A 15,991-nucleotide genomic window follows, 5' to 3' on the forward strand; every position below is an offset into this window, starting at 1 on the left:
AATGCATAGCAGATAGGGTTCTATGATTTTATGGTGCTGGATGACCTCTTGACTGTTGTCTGTAAATGATCTTGATATCAAAAAGTCAGATGAAGTATCAGGTATTAATGGCAGAATAAAACTGAGCACAAACCGGAAGACCCTATTGATCTTCTGTATTAACAGTTACTGCACTCACAACTTGAAAGCTGTGTGTAGTCTGGATGTTTCCTCTTCCATCTTAGGAAGGATATAGTGGGCCTCAAAAGAGCTTCAAAGAAGGGTGGTAGAACTGATCAAAGATACCAAGTGGTGTTCAGGCTCCTGCTGGGTAAGTGGAGATTCTTCTTGGAACACAGATGACTCCGGGGTGACAGAATAGCTCCTTGAAAGTCACTGGTGACCTAAAGATGGTGTATGGAGATGGGCTGTTCAGTCTCTCTTCCGGCACAAGAGTTAAGGGGCAACAATGTAACATTAATAGGAGTCAAGTTTAAAGCAGGCAATAAGAGATGGTTCTTGCAACAATGTAACACAGTGTTGAAGATCCTTGCCAAGATTTTGAGTAGGAGACAGCAGATGAGTATTAGAAGATAGGAAGTGAAGTGACTGAGTCAAAAAAACAACAACAAAAACCCTCTTAAATTTGCAGAGAACATGTGACTGTGTGGAAGAGGGGCTGATAAACTACTGGGCTTATCAATCTTTTGTTTCTGGCCTGGGAGAGTGATGGGATAACAGCATCATACAGCCTACAGGTGAAACACTGTGTTAAGAATGGTGTTAATGTTTTTTTTTCTCTTGAAAAGTTAATTTTCATACCTTCCTTTAAGATGACTCCAGGCTGTGGAACTTTGCTGGTGGGCAAGCAGGCATAGAACAGCGGTGGCAAGCTGGCATCAGGAGCAAAAAAGCATCGTGGAGAGAGCTTGTGAGCTGTAGATTTGGCAGCAGTGTCACTGGCTGATTTACCTTCTTTGGCATCCATTTTTTGTGGAAATGATTACTGTGCTCGATGGTCATTTTTCAAAGAGTGTCTTGAGGTCTGCTACTACACACTCTAGGAACATCTGGCCTGGGTGCACTGGTCAGAATTGTGACTTTATGTGTAGATAGTCCCAAGGGATGCAAACTGTAGGGGAGAGGGTTTACTAGGAGCTGAAGAGTGAGATGGGACTCTTAAGCTTTAAGCTTTCCTTAAAGATCCTGTGTTGTCCTTCTGACACGTGGAAATGATAGCTCATGGTATGTCTTTCAACTTCCCCAAAACAGCAGAAAGAACTGAAACAAGTAAGAAACTCATACTCTGAGAACCAGGAGCTGCTGGTCAAATGCCTTGTTTCCTGAAAAGACAGACAAAATTGCCAGGGGCTAATTTAGACCAGCCCTTCAGAAAGGACTATCTAAACAGCAGCAGGAAAGCGAAGGTAGTTTGGCTTTGTTATGCAGGTGTGGGCTCCCCCTTGTACTTTGGAGGAAACATGCCTGAGGGAAGCAACTCAGGTGTGCCCTTTAAGTTCCAGTGGGTATTGCGCTGCAGCAAGGTTTCTTCCCCTCTACTGCAAGGCCTGGCTGCATTGAATACCTTTTGGCAGTTGCAACTCAAGACTGTTGATCTGATCTTACCAGGTAAGAGGGGCTGTGGGAGCTTCCTAATGATCTTGGATCTGAAGTGGAAGGAATAGGGTGACCTACTTAGGCACTGAAATTTCTTTACCCATTTGTGCAACTCTGAACAGCTAAATTTAGATTTGTGTGTAAAATGGATGGATATCAGGAGTTGCAAGAGAAGTGTTCATACCTGAAGTTCTGTTTTCTATTTCTGTTGACTATGAGTGCGCTTTGAGCCTCCAAATTTGGAAGGAAAATAAAAAAAAAAGCTGATGTTAACCACCTCATCTTCATTTATTTAACAGGTATGCGATTACAATACAAATGAGCTCTAGAAGCATATTACATGTGATTCCATGCGATAGCACTTGCAAATCGCATAGGGAACTGTGACTAAAAATGCCAAATGCTATTAATAGAAGCCTCGGGATGAAGTAATGAACGTGGATAGCCAGCCTCCTTTCTGGGCCTTTAATTAAGAGGCAGAGAATTACAGGTTTGGTCTTGCAATTGTTTCCTGGCTTGGGTGAGGGAGGTGAGGTGGCCCATTTATTGGATGTGATGACCTGAGCAAGCAAGGACACGTCTGATGATTGTGGGAAGCAATTTGGGCCATTATTGGTAACAAACCCACTGGTTTTCCAGGTCTGCAGTGGTACTCTCCAGAGCTGTGGTTAGCTCAGATCAGAGTTGTGAACAGATCAGGGAATTTTTTTGTGACTGGCTTATGCTGAAGTACCACCTGGTTGATTTATATGAATGGCAGTGTCTGTGTGGAACTGGGAAACTGAGTTTGCTACGTGAATTCCTACCTCATTTTGCCAGAACTTCAGAAGTGGCATAATGTCAGACCTGTCTTGACTTATTTACCCTTTGATAGCAGATCTTTATGTGAGATTTGGGAATAAATGATGGTGTTCTCCTGCCCTAATTAACTATACTAATCATTCCTTTTATCTGGCATGTTGAGAGGAATCCAGTCTGTACTGGATCATTACTGCCTCCCTCTCCCCCCCCCCCCCCCCCAAAGTTTGTTTATTCTTATGTCACGTTTTCTGATGCGTGATTGACTATCTTGAGCCTTTGTGTCACTTGGGCTGGAGGATGATCATGGAGATAAAGCTCCCTTCTGGGCAGGGAGGTAGGAATGGCATTCACAAGTTTCACAAGGCCCAATTTTAAATGTGTTTATCCTCCTTTTCAAGACAAGTTGTTTTTAACACCTGAAGATTATTACCACACATGCTGAGGTGTTGTAAGAACATCCATTTGAATGAGGCTTGTAGAGTTGTCTTTCAGACTCTTTGCACAAGGCAAGTTTTAAAGCTAAGCCTAAGAGCAAAAGAGGGAGAATGTTTTTCAGAGAGTTAATTGTGGATCTCTTGATGCAGGTATCCATTTCTGTGGCAGTAGGTCTAGCAACCTCTGCAGTATGACCTTGGTAGTCATTTTCTAATGGGACCAAGGGTCATTTTGTTCACTGGTGTTCATTGGTGGTTGAAGATTAGACCTGAAGACTGAACTATTCCTTTTGTATCAGGGTGAATGCTGGCCTTGTGAGAAAGGTAGACTTTCCACCTCCTCTTGTAACTACAAGTACAGTTTATTGGCAGAACAGCCTTGGGCCCCTGCAGACTTTAGAGCAAGAGAGGAAGCTGGAGAAAGCATGATGTGCTGCTGGTGATTGGGTGATAGTACCAAGATGAATGAGTGCTCTTGTTCAGTTTCTCACACTCCTCAAAACTAGGAGGGAGTGGATTTGTTTTTCCATAATGCCATGTACAGAAGGGATCTTGGTGGTACAGCTAGACAGATCTAGTAGCCAGTAAAAGAGGCCAGTTCTTTTCCCTGTCTTTCAGCTCCCTGTGGCTTCCCCAGGCTGACAAACAGAGAACCACAGAATCATAGAATAACAAGGTAGGAAAGGATCTACAAGATCATCTAGTCCAACCATCCTCCCTTTACCATACCTACAGAAAAACCACTAAACCTTATCTCCTAGCTCCCTATCCAGACGCCTCTTGAACACTGCTAGGGATGGTGACTCCACCACTTCCACCACCAGGCCATTCCAGCGCCTGATCGCTCTCTGAGAGAAGAAGTTCCTTCTTATGTTCAGTCTAAACCTCATCTGATACAACAAAAACAAAACCCACAGAACATTTTTTCTGATTGTTTGGCTTGCTAGGGAGGCTGCTGCAAGGGAAGTGCCAGGAAGGGAGGGAGGATAGGATAAAGGGGGGAAGGAGAGTGGTGGAGTCTCATGAGCAGGTGGCTGTGGGATCAGCTCGGTGATGGTGTAACATGGCACTGCAGGGATAATATATGTCCTTGTGGGGGAAAACCATACCTGTTGGTGAAAGTAGGTTGCTGAACTGCTGCTGAATGCTATTAGCTGCATAGCCAAGGTCGGGCAGTGCCTTCCAGGACAGTTGCGATTACAGCCAGCCTGAGCTAAAGCCTGTGCTGAGCAGCATGAGCACAGCATTGCTAAATTTGATGTTGCTGACAGCATCAAGTATCTAGATTGGAGTACTTGAATGGCACATGTCTCTTCTACTTCCTCCTTTGCTGTCAAGTATGCAGTTTCTATGGGAATTTAAACCTTTCTTAGTGTTACGGGTTAGGGACTGATATGTGCTTGAATCTCAGTAAATTCTTCTTTCTGTGCATTTGTGAAGCTAAACCTATGCAGAAGTATTGTAACAAACCTGGAGGAGCAGGCATCCTTCTAGTCTCCTTTAGTTCTCCCTCACTTTTTTAAGGGAACATTTAACTTTTTCCTTGCTATACTGATGGATTGGTAAATGCATTTTTAATTGTATGTTCTTATACAAAACATAAACCCTTATGAATTTTACAAAAGCTGTGATTCCAGCGGTGCTTATTTTATGAGGAAAGGTAACAACTGGTGTTCTCTCACATTGCCTCAAAGCATCTGGGATATATTATTAATAAGGGGAAAAAAAACAAACCACTGAGCTCCCCAGAGATTGGGTTATAACGTCTTCCATTTTCTGTGTTATGGGTTGAAGCCAGTCCAAATTGGAAATCACTGAGACATGGATGTCCTGCTTTAAGTGAGCTGCTGGCACCTTGGCCCTGTTTTACCTGTTAGCTCCCTAAGTGGGCTTACTTTTGTTACCTTCTCCAGTGACCCAAGCCATGAGACTAATTTCTTCACCCTACAGCTGAAATCTTCATCTGATAAGCTGTGTTGTCAGGGTAGCGTGGGGAAACCTGCCCTGCCCTTACCTTTTGTACTTGATGTTGGTATAAATACAAGATGTTGGTCTTCAGGGCAGCCATTAATGGTAGTGGTAATTTTACAATGGTGCCTTCTTATGCAGCGTCCATGCCTTAAGGCCTTAACCAAATATAATTTAGATGAAGATAATTGAAAGCAGAAGACTGTGACCCAGTAAAATCCATGAATTTGGCAGGGACAGCAGTCCTGCTGAGGAATGTATGCATAAAATATATAATAAATAAAATTGAGCTGTGCAAACTGAATAATTTTATGTCTGTCAGAAGAATCCTGAGGCAAAAACTGGTTTGTGTTCAAATGCTGAGTCCTTTCGTGCCACATACCAGATTTTGTGCAGTGTAATCCCACTGCAGTTTTTTGTTTTGGGAAACTGCTGAATTTTGGTGCTTCCTCTCCCATTCTCAGCATTCTCCCTTGTCTTGGCAGCTTTTGTGTTATGCTTATCCTGGCTTCTTGTCGCAGAGGTCTGGTTATGAATTTCTCTATCTTCCAGGAAGCTCTACACGGTTGTCTTTTCTTTCCTAAAATAGTTGAGATCTTTGCTTGGGGGCAAAGCAAGCATTTTGAATTATCGTCTCTTGAATGGGTCATTGGTATATAAGTGGTATATATGAGTTTTTTAACCCAATAATGTGAGCAGTTCTGTCTCTTGAGATTCCTGGGGAGAGATGCGGCCCACTGGATATGGTTTCCAGTTTAAGCGCTGTGGGGAAAAAATGACTATTCAGTTCCAAGGAATATAGAGCTGGAACCACACTGTGGATGGAGAAGATAAAGACAATGGGTCAACCTGGAAAAGACTTCAGGGAAAGAACTGTAGAGAAAGTATTTTGCTGCTTGTGATGGGAAGGTGGGAATCACAGGGCGATGAATGTGCACCCCAGCTTCTTGCTCCATACTAGTTGTTGTTTGCAGTCCTCTGTAATGCATGGCAGTGCTCTGGCACGGATAAATAATTGGTAGATGAATAACTCTGTGCCCCAGCAGTATTTTACTGTGTCTGCATTGAAAATTGAACTTGTGTTTAACCTTACTCTGTGCCTGGGTGCTTGTCAGTGAATTTCTAGGAGATATGATTCCTCTCAGAGCCATTGTGAAGTACCAGACCAGTAGTGTCTGCATATGGGTCCGTTTGAACTGTATTTGTATCTCATGATGCTACTTTTTTTCTCTTTCACATGCACTAGGTGACTTTGGAGAAGGTGCTGGGGATAACTGTGTCGGGAGGCAGAGGATTAGCCTGCGACCCCAGAACTGGCCTCGTTGCTTATCCAGCAGGGTGAGTCACTAACAACATTCTTCAAATCTGAGATTAACCAGGACTGGGATGACAGTGTAAGATCCAAGGTGTTTCCAGTACAGTCTTCTATGGGTAGAATTCACCATTCTTTAGTCTCTTAACATAGTGGTCAATTATGAGCATCAGCACTGCTAGTGTAATTAGCAAAGGAGAAGGACTGCATCTTACCTGTCAAGTTTTAATAATATCCCTTCTGTGGTATTCATTTCTCTCCTCTTGCTCCAAGCTAGGTGTTAAGTACATTGTGGGCTTTTTAACTGTGGTCTGTAGTGTATTGACCTTGCTCATAACTCAGTGGGATGAATGTTCAAGCCTGTGAGTACCCAGTGGAACAACTGATGCTTTCAGTGAGTTGACAAACCCTTGTTGTACATGCCCTGCAGTTTATAACTTGTTCCTTATCCAAATGTGGAGAAAGATCTCAGACTTCATGTTGGCAGCCCTTTCCTTATGGGTTCTTTGAAGTGCAACCCATCGAATTTGCAAATTGAGATATCTAGGTAGAGATATTGGACAGCAAAAGAGCTATCTAGAGGAAGATAGCTGAGGGCTGTAGAGGTGGCTTTGTGAGTTGCATGTTTAGCAAAACTGTAGATGTTCTGGACCAGATCCTGATCTTGCTGAAGGTAAAGCTCACTCAGAGCATGTGTCTGTAGAGAAGTAAATCACGTCAGAGTAGCTGGGTTGTGGGATGAGACTCATGTGAAAGTAAGTAGCACCTGAAAAGCTTTAAGGGGACTGTCTAAGAGTGGGATTGAGATCTCATAATTAGATGGTAAATTGAAAAAGCAAGGGAGGAAAAACGTTTTCTGTTTACCCTGCTGGTGGAGACATGGCTATTGAGATGGGGAATGACTATGGCTTAGATGGAAAAGTACAATACTGTAGTAAAAAGAAATTGCAAAGACAGAAGAATGACTTCAGGAGAAGTTTTCACTGCCCATTGTGGTGCAGTGTGGAGATACTTTATCTGTCTCCAAGCTGGATTGCCGAAGACATGTGAACTTGGCTGTTCTTTGAAGCTAGATTAATCTCCTGATCAGCAAGCTGTAGGAGAACTAGGAGGGTGGTACCTCCTAATGGCATTGTGTAGGCATACTCTCCACATGTAAAAGGTGGAATCATATTTATTATGTTCCCGCTGGTCCAATTCTCCAGCTTGTTGAGGTTGCTTAGAATGATGGAAGAGCAGTCTGGTGTGCCAGCCACTCTTCCTGATTTTGTATAATCTGTGAACTTGCAGAGTGTGTATTCTTCCTTGCTGTCCAGCTCACTAATATGGAGAGAAAACAGTAACGGCCTCTATATCAACTCCTGGGGTGTATCACTACAGACTTGCCTCCAACAAGACTTGGTGCTGCCAATCACAACCCTCTGGGCCTGGACATTCACACAGCTTTCAATCTACTTTGCTGTGCATTTACCTAACCTGTACTTTGTCAACTTGTCTATAATAATGTTATGAGAGACAATGCCAAAGGCCTTATTAATGTCAAGGTAAACAACATCCACCACTCCCCACTCATATGCCAAGTTAGTCACCTCATTGTGGAAAGTTATGTTAGTTAAGCATGATTTCCCCTTCATAAATCTATATTGACTACTTTATCATCTTGTTTTTCATGTTTCCTTGGCAGTCATTTCCAAGATTAGTTGCTCTGTCGCATTCTCAGAGATTGAGATGAGGCTGACCAACCTGTAGTTCCTGACATCTTATTTGCACTTCTTGAAGATGGAAATGACGTTTTCCTTCTTGCATTATTCAGGAATCTTTCCCAGTCCCCATGACCTTTCAAAGACAACTAAGTGCCCTTGCAGTGACATCGGTCAGTAGTCCTATCTATGAAGAGGCCATTTTGATTGTTATGCCTAAGCCTTTCAAGATCCAAAGATGATGAGGATGCAGTCTAAGCTACATCTGGTCAGAGGAACTTCTGAGTTGCAGTGTCCACAGGTCATCCTGTCTGCTGTATTCTGTCATCTCCCACTTCTGTCGGGAGCCTTTGGCAAAAATGTTTCTATTCCTTGTTAGCATTCATTAGCTGCGGTTCAGAGCCATGTCATCATTTGAGCTGTATCAATATTAAAGCAAGGAAAACCTTCCAAAGGAACCTCACATGGACTTCTGAGAGAGTCCTGAAAGTAAATGCAGGTGAACAAATCACTGTTTGACTCCTTGGGTTTCTGCAGTGTGTTGAGTCTTACAAGGCCATTCTCTTATTGTGGAGCATGGGCTTTTTCCTCTTATTGTTTTTCTTAAATGGAAGTTTACGATTTGCATGTGCACTTGACAGTGTCCTGTATGCTTGAACTCTTCAGAGACAAGCAGATAGATTACAGTATGTGTTGCCTCATATTCAGCATCAGAAAAGATGCAGAAGAAATTGGCACTTGAGGAGGAGGAGGAGAGGGAAAGAAGAAAACAAGTGCACTAAACTGAAATGTTTTGGACCCTTGGATAGCTAAAGATAGGTGAGTTTTATTAACAGTGACCTTCTCTGATGAGTTGGTACATGCCAAACATGAATGTAATCAAGCATGAGGGCACCTGGAGATTCCTTTTGGATAATTAAAAGCCTATGTGGTTCCTTGGGACTTCACAGAGGAATTCTTGTTCTCATTTGGTGGTGGTATCATCTCATGGCCCAGGCAATATGCCAGATGTTTTGTAACAATGTAATGATTTATGTTACTTGCTGCTTTTGTGCCCTAGCTATCCTGTCTTGTGATGCCAGTGTGATTTGCTGCACTCCATACTATCCTTCTGTCCTGGTTTAACATAGCATTTGTTAATAAGTCAAAACATGAGGGAGATATGGGTGCGGACCTTATTATAAGGTGATTGAAATTCAGTTTGTTAGTATTTGTCTTTACCTCCTTATTTCTAGTGAATTTATCTCATCTGGATAATTTGCAAGAATCCTGGCATTACTAGATCATTGGCTGTATTTATTTTGTTCCTATTTGAATGTACTGGACAGGGAAGCTTCTTACATGTGGCTGATTTTTACAGACTGGGTAAAGTTCATGACCTGTCCATGCAAGTTGGTCATCCTTCAGTGGTGCTCAAGGTACTCCAGTGATTTCCTCAGCTTTCTACTCATCTACTGAAGTTTTGCAATGCAGAGGTTTTGCTTCTCCAGTTTGTTGTACCCCTGAAAGCTAACTTAGGTAACAGCTCTGTTTTCCTAAGAACACTTTCAACACACCTGGGTTAATTTGGTTGAGATCAAAACAGTTGCCACAGGCGTCCTGACTTCATCCAAACCAGGCACATGAATGTTTGTTTGAATGAGGACTTAGAAGTTTAGACTTTCTTTGAGCAGAATTTTACTCTGGTCTCTTATTTTTGTCTAAAGTAATATTATTATTGTTTATTAAATGATTGCTTTTGTGGATTTTGTCTTTTCTGGTGATTCTGATTCTCCTGAAAGAAGCAATGCAACACAAGCTCATTCCAACTCCATAATGGTGCCTATGGGCTGAACGCTGCATTATTATTTTGTTTCCTTCTCGCTGGCTTTTGAACTTTTTATCCTTTCTCTCCTTTGACTTTAATGAGGCTATCACTTCTCCACTGGCTGCTTTGCTGCCCTGGTATTGTTTTAAAGTGATGCTTGTGTTAAAGGAGGCTTTTTTTTTCTTCACGTCTGCCAAGAAGGCCAAAGGCACAGAGTGCTCTAGATATTTTAGGCCACTGCTTTCATATAAGGCTGTTGTCTTGGGAGACAAGACAACATAGGAGAGAAAACTACCCCCCTCCTTCTCCGAAAGTCTTATATCTGCCATCCATGCTTGCCTGTTCTGCTGCTGACAAGCGAAATAAACCCAGCACTGCCTGATTTGATCTCTGTTAGTGTTATGCAGTGACAAAGTTGTCCTTGGAGAAACAAGCAGAAATTTGTTATTTCTTATAGCAGGCCTGGTACTTTGTCTTATTTTTTTTTCCTCCAGTTTATTTCCAATTCCTTTTTCCCCGTTCTTTCATTTTGGTTTATTTCACCTTTCTTTTAAAATTTTTTAATTTTTTTTTTCCTCTTCCCAGTAGCTCTTTGAGGTTCTGTTTCCTAGAAACAAGAATGGAAACAAAGCTAAGAAAATCCTCTGAGGTTACCAATGACTAACATTAAAAAGGGGAGGGGAAAAAAAAAAAGAGAAATTCTTGAAGGGGAAAAATGTCTGCCATTTAAATTCCACACCAACTGCTCAGATAGCTTGAATCAGCTTATCTGTGTTTTTTTAATTTGTTTGTTTTTTGGGTTTTTTTTGGGGGGGGAGGGATGAATGTGGGTTGTGTGTGTGTGTCTGGGGGGGGGGGGGGGGGGGGTGGGTTATTTTTTTTAAGCCTTGTAGGCTGGTGGGGCCGATTTGTTTTACTTCTCTTTGTTCCTTGGCTCACAGTTGGTCATTTGAGTTGGTTGAGAACCTTGTCCTCGTGTGAGGTACCTGCCTGCTGGGGAGAACAGCCCATGCTTTTCCTCTGTTGATGCAGAACAGCTTTGTGCTGTTCGATGTACGGTGTCTTTTAAACACGCTCTTATGTTCTCATCAGCTTAGGTCTCTGTCTGGCCCTGATTATCATCAATTCCCAGCTATTCTGATAAAAGTCAGGGATTTTTCATGTTAGTCACATTAGTCTTCCTCACTGGGGAAATCTGTGTTTGATACAGATTTCCTGGAATGAGTTGTTGAGATTCAGCCTTCAGCTCTCAGGGATGATTTCTTACATGGTACAGATCTAAAATCAGGTGTGGGTTTAATCCACAGACTCCACTGAGACAGTAAACTGAGTATCTTTGGGTTTCTCTCAGAACTGGCTGTTGCCAGTACAGACACAGCCCCTGGCTGGCTCTGTGCATATGCAGTACATCTGCTGAACAAGTGAGTTGGACACTCCCTTATACTGCAAACATTTAATACTGTAACATCCTTGTTTGCACATGGGAAGGGAGGTTGATAAAGGAGTCGTGTGATCAAACTTAAATGTTTCTTCTCCTGCTGCTATTTGCCACAAGATCTTCTCCTTCAGTCTTATTGCCTTGAGATTTTTTTAAACAAGACAACTAATATTCAGAAGTGACTATTGCCATGATGGGCTCAAAATGGGAAAACTACTCAGCTAACTCATATTTTATTTTACTGCTACGGTCCCATTAATGTTGGATGCTGCTGCAGCTCTCTCATGTGCCAACCTGTGCTGCAGCAGTATTGAGCCCCAGTCACTCGTTCTCATTTCATCACTCGATTCCTCCACTCATCCCCTGTGCATTCACAGTACTGAGTGGAAACCTTGAATTCAGTTAGCCCTTCTAAGTCATAACTCTTCTAAGTCATAACCCTGTGGATCCAGGGAAATAAATGCCAGGTCTTGCACCAACAGGCAGTGACAACAGTGTGTGTGTCACAGCAGTGGGAGGAAGGGGAGGAGCACAGCAGGAAATGAGTGAATCGGTTTTAATCCTTCCAGGAGTCTGCTCAGCACGTGTGGAGCTGTCTCACGTAATTGAGCAGTAACTCCCACTGGAAGCAGAAGAGCAAGGACTTTGTTTTATTTTTCCAGAAGTGGTTGTTGGTTTGCTCCCAAACACCTCTTTCCAATTCCGGTAGACAAGTGGTTTCCAGCCATGCACATGTGGAGTCTCTTGGAATGTTTTAGTCATCATTTTCCATCGTTCTATAGATAATTTATTATGTTGTGTGGTAATCTATCAACTGAGAAGAATTTCTTTTTGCCCTGAGCTGCATAAATCCCACAATGAAAGAATAACATTTAAGATAGACATTGCATAGTGTTACAAGGCATGATGAAGATGCTGCCTTGCTTTCTTTCTTTCCTGTGTTAAGTGGAAGGGTTTAGACAGTGTAGTACTGGAATGAATTTGAGAGGCAAACCTAGTAGACCACTGATGACCACGGCAAGATTCTTTTCTGAGTGGCAGTCTCTTTAAGACTTATGAACACGGCCAGGTTAGATTTGGAGGCTACGTGCAGCAGTGAAATCCTAAGGCATTACTGTCTTACTTCAGGGCATATTTTTCTTAACTAATTGATTACTTTGCTTGGATCCCACAGTACTGGTCTGCTGCAGAATTCACTTCTTTTGTTACCTCTTTGTATATGTGTGGTTTGTGCAAAGCTCTGCAGCTCTGTACAGTTACAGTTCACTTATTTTTGTTAGTAGTAGATGATAACACTGCTGGACCCCGTCCCATGTACAGCTTGAATAGGTGCAGGGACACTACAGTACTGGGTGTACAGAACTGCTGGGTGACAAATGTATAAATGCAATTCTGCTGGTGCTGGCTTCTTCAACTTTATGTCACCCAAACTTTTGAAGAATTTGAGCCTTCTTTGTATGCTTATTTCTAAAGAAGAATGTGCAAGTTTGTAAAGATTACAAAAGCCTACCCTAAAATGGGCATTTGTGATTTCAAGTGTATTTCAGCTTCTTTAGCCATTCCAGAGGCAGCTTTAGTCCTTTTCAGAATGGTACAGTCATGTTGTAAGGGCTGTGCTGCTTTCCTCTCCCTGCCTCTCAGGAATCTGGACTGTTGTGATTTTTTTGTTCTTCTGTGAGGATGCTGTGCTTCTACATGCTAGTTGGAGAGATTTTCCAGCTGGCACAATTGTGCTTGTGGACCCAGAGGGAAAGATAAGAAAATTCCCTCCATTTAGATTGTTAAAAACAATCTCAACTGGAAAGCTGTGACTGCACCTGGGTTTGAGTTGGGCCATTACAACCCAATGGAGCGTTCTGAAAGGGTCCAAAAAGAAGCCAACCCCTTCCTTCTCTCTCTTCCATTAACAGCAGATCCATCAGAGTGATGAAACACAAATACTCTTTCGTAATTGTAATTACCCACTGCAGGGAAAGGATAGTTCTCCAGAGTGCCATGTGCTAATCTAGCCTCTAAGTTACCACCGAATGGTGGATCACTATTCTGTCCTGTGCATCAGAAAGCCAGCTGTTACAGTCCTGTACAGACAAACAGAGATGAAATGTGACACTGTCCCATAGTTACTATTCAGGGTTTTGGCAGCAGCAGAGTTCTGGTGGCATCCTCCATTCAGCCGCCAGGTACCAACATGCCTGCTTATCCCCTGTCTTTCCACAGTCATGTGGCAGTCATGCAGTATGAGCCTTCTCTCCCAAAGTGCTTCCTCTGCACGTAAGCTCTGCTGCCATACTATCTGGGTGAGCCTATGCTCATCCATGCTTGCCTACTTCCTCCTTTCTGCTAAGTGCCAGCAAGGGGTTGCAGCATGTGGCTGTGCTCAGCGCAGCTTATGTCCATGCTGCTTACATCCCAGTGTGGTGTTAGAAGCCCCTACATGTAAAGCAGTAATCTGTGCTTCCTCTACTAACATCTTCAGTGGGAGGAAGCATGCTGTTAGCAGGTGATGCTCCCCTGTCAGCAAGCTCAGAGACTGAAGTGTGGCTGAAATCCAGTGCCCCTTGGTAGCAGAGGTTCCAGAAACAACCCAAAACAAAATCCTAAATGCAAGCCTTCATTTTTCTCATTTAGACTGAATAGAGAATTTTTCAAGGGAATGTTTCAGTTGCATTGAACCATTTTGGGAAGTGTTTCACAAATTATTTGCCAGCGATTCTCTGAAGAGGGAATGAATGTGTAGGAGCAGCTACCTTTTCCCCAAGCAGACTCCTGGAGAATGCTTCCTTGCCCTTGTTGGGCAGCCCTGCATTAAGCTGAGCTCATAACTCTTTATTTCTTCCTGCCTTGAAAATTACGGGCAGGAAAACGTTGTGTATTTGGGATGATAGTGGCAGTTTGAAGAACAGGAAGGCAACAAAGCTGGGGATGTGGTGGGGCGGGTACAGGCACTGCCTGCACAGTGCATGCCAGGGGAACCCCTACAGCTAGCTGGGCCCTGGAGAAAGTTTGTGTTAGAATGTGGATTCTTGCTGCTGCCAAAATGTTAGTGATAAAAAAAGTCAGAGGAGGGAAATGGGAACACTTTTATCTGTGCAAGACTGCAATGAAAACTTTTGTGATGAAGAAAAACATTTAATTGCCCTTAAAGTTTTCCTGTGCTGGATTCCAGAGGCTGCAAGTAGGGCATAAGTAGGGAGGAGGAGTCTTGTGAGTTTGCTGCTGTTTTGGTTACCTGACATACCATGTTAAGGAAAACTGTGTGATATGCACTTGTTCCTGCAGATCCAGAGTAAACATTCCATTTCCCTGAACACAAGAGGATTGTCATGCTTGTTAGAGTAGCTACAGCAGAGACTGCTGAAAGGACTATATTGGTTATACCTGACTTCAGCCTGTCTTATTGATAGAAGCATTAGTTGTCCTGAGTTTTGCACTATCTACCTAAATGTGCCAATGACATTTGATTTTTAAACTGTGAAGAAAGCTGGGAAGTAATCCTGATTAGATGGCTGGTTTGTTACTCTGTGCTCTGACCTCATTTACCAGTATGTGAGCTAAAGGGAAGTCATTATATATTTAAAAATAAAATAAAGGAGAAAGAAGAAAACCCTCGTGTGGTGAGGATCATTTGCAGTTTGTGCACAGAGAAATTGGAGCAAGAGAACAAGCATGTCTGTTTTATTTAACAACAGCTCTAGTAGAGCTCTGCAGGTAGGGAGCTTTGACAGGATTGGAAATGTGTTGCATGTTTATGGAACAGGGAGGAGGAATGGCTGCAAAGCTTTGGTTGTTGTGGAGTACAAGGCCTTCCTCATCTTGATACTGTGCAGCCCCTGGGGCTTGCCCATTGCCTGAGAAAGGAGGGGGCTGGCAGGGAAAGGGAACCTGCAGGTCACAGCGTGCCTCCTTCCTGTCCTGCTATGCCCTTGCAGCAGCTGTGCCTCCAGCAACCAGTGCCTTGGTGCTGCAGTGGGACTTGCTCAGGAGCCAAGTCCTGAGCTTGCATAAGAGTGGGGGGTGGGTAGGAGGGAAATGGGGACTGAAAGCAAAGTCTGGGTTGAAAATGAGATACCAACTGCCTCAGCTGGGCTCCACCCTCTGTAAGAATCTCAAAACAAGCACTGTGTCTCCTGGCAACCTTCACACAAATCCCAGAGTTTGACTCCAAAGGAGTACATACAGTCCAGAGTGTGTACCCTACTGCCAGGTGTGAATGAGGGGAGATGCTGGATTTCTTCTTCCTGGAAGACCTGGCACTTTGAGATGGCCTCAGGTTTCCCTCAGTGTTAGCGAGGCAACAAGCTAATGGTGAGGCAGCATTCTGTTAGGCTAAGCAGTGCCAAGAAGCAATGCATTCTGTTTGTTTTAAGTGTACCCAAGTGTGCAGTGAGTGTTGCTGAAGCTTGGACATAGGACTTGGCAGCTTTGTCTGTGGGCACCATCCTGCTCTGAGTACATACCTAGTGCCTCCAGCCAGCAACAAGAGCCTGGCATCAGCCTCTGCCTGTCCTCAGCATCACTTGTTGTGCCCTGATAGGGCTGACCCAGTGCTTCTTGGACTCCAACCTCACCATATTTCTGAGGGATGAGAGAGTAGGGCGGTGTTATTGTGGTTGCTTCTCCTTCCAGGAAAGCTGTCCTTTCAGGTCTTGTGTCAACCATTGCTTGTTAGCTGTTCTGTAGGAAAAAAACAAAACAAACACAAGCACAGTTAAAATGCTCTGCATTATCTCATTTTAGGCGATGCAGGGGTAAATGTTCATCTTCCATTAAAGCTATTGCTGTCCAAAGGCTCCCAAAGACAGAGTGGATAGAACTGAATGAAGCAGAGCACATCAGAACTGTTCCTGCCCAGCAGCCATGCTGGGTAGAGCTGGCTGCAGCACTGAGCTTTGGGGCAAGCTGGGCTGGCAGGAGGCTTTGGTGCCATTTTGCAGT

General features: G+C 43.4%; 1 protein-coding gene across 9 annotated transcripts in view; it reads left to right on the forward strand.

Annotated features, from left to right (window-relative positions):
- The window catches only part of MAPKBP1 (mitogen-activated protein kinase binding protein 1), an 89,686-nt gene that overhangs the window by 21,011 nt on the left and 52,684 nt on the right, over nt 1–15,991 (forward strand). For all 9 annotated transcript variants that reach the window (XM_085550301.1, XM_085550303.1, XM_085550307.1 and 6 more), the window contains exon 3: nt 6,046–6,137. In XM_085550301.1, coding sequence (XP_085406427.1) covers nt 6,046–6,137 — 92 coding nt within the window. The remainder of the gene's footprint in view (nt 1–6,045; nt 6,138–15,991) is intronic.

Source organism: Coturnix japonica, chromosome 5 (genome assembly GCF_054131305.1).
Source record: "Coturnix japonica strain WE chromosome 5, WE-NBRP24, whole genome shotgun sequence".
NCBI classification, from domain to species: Eukaryota; Metazoa; Chordata; class Aves; order Galliformes; family Phasianidae; genus Coturnix; species Coturnix japonica.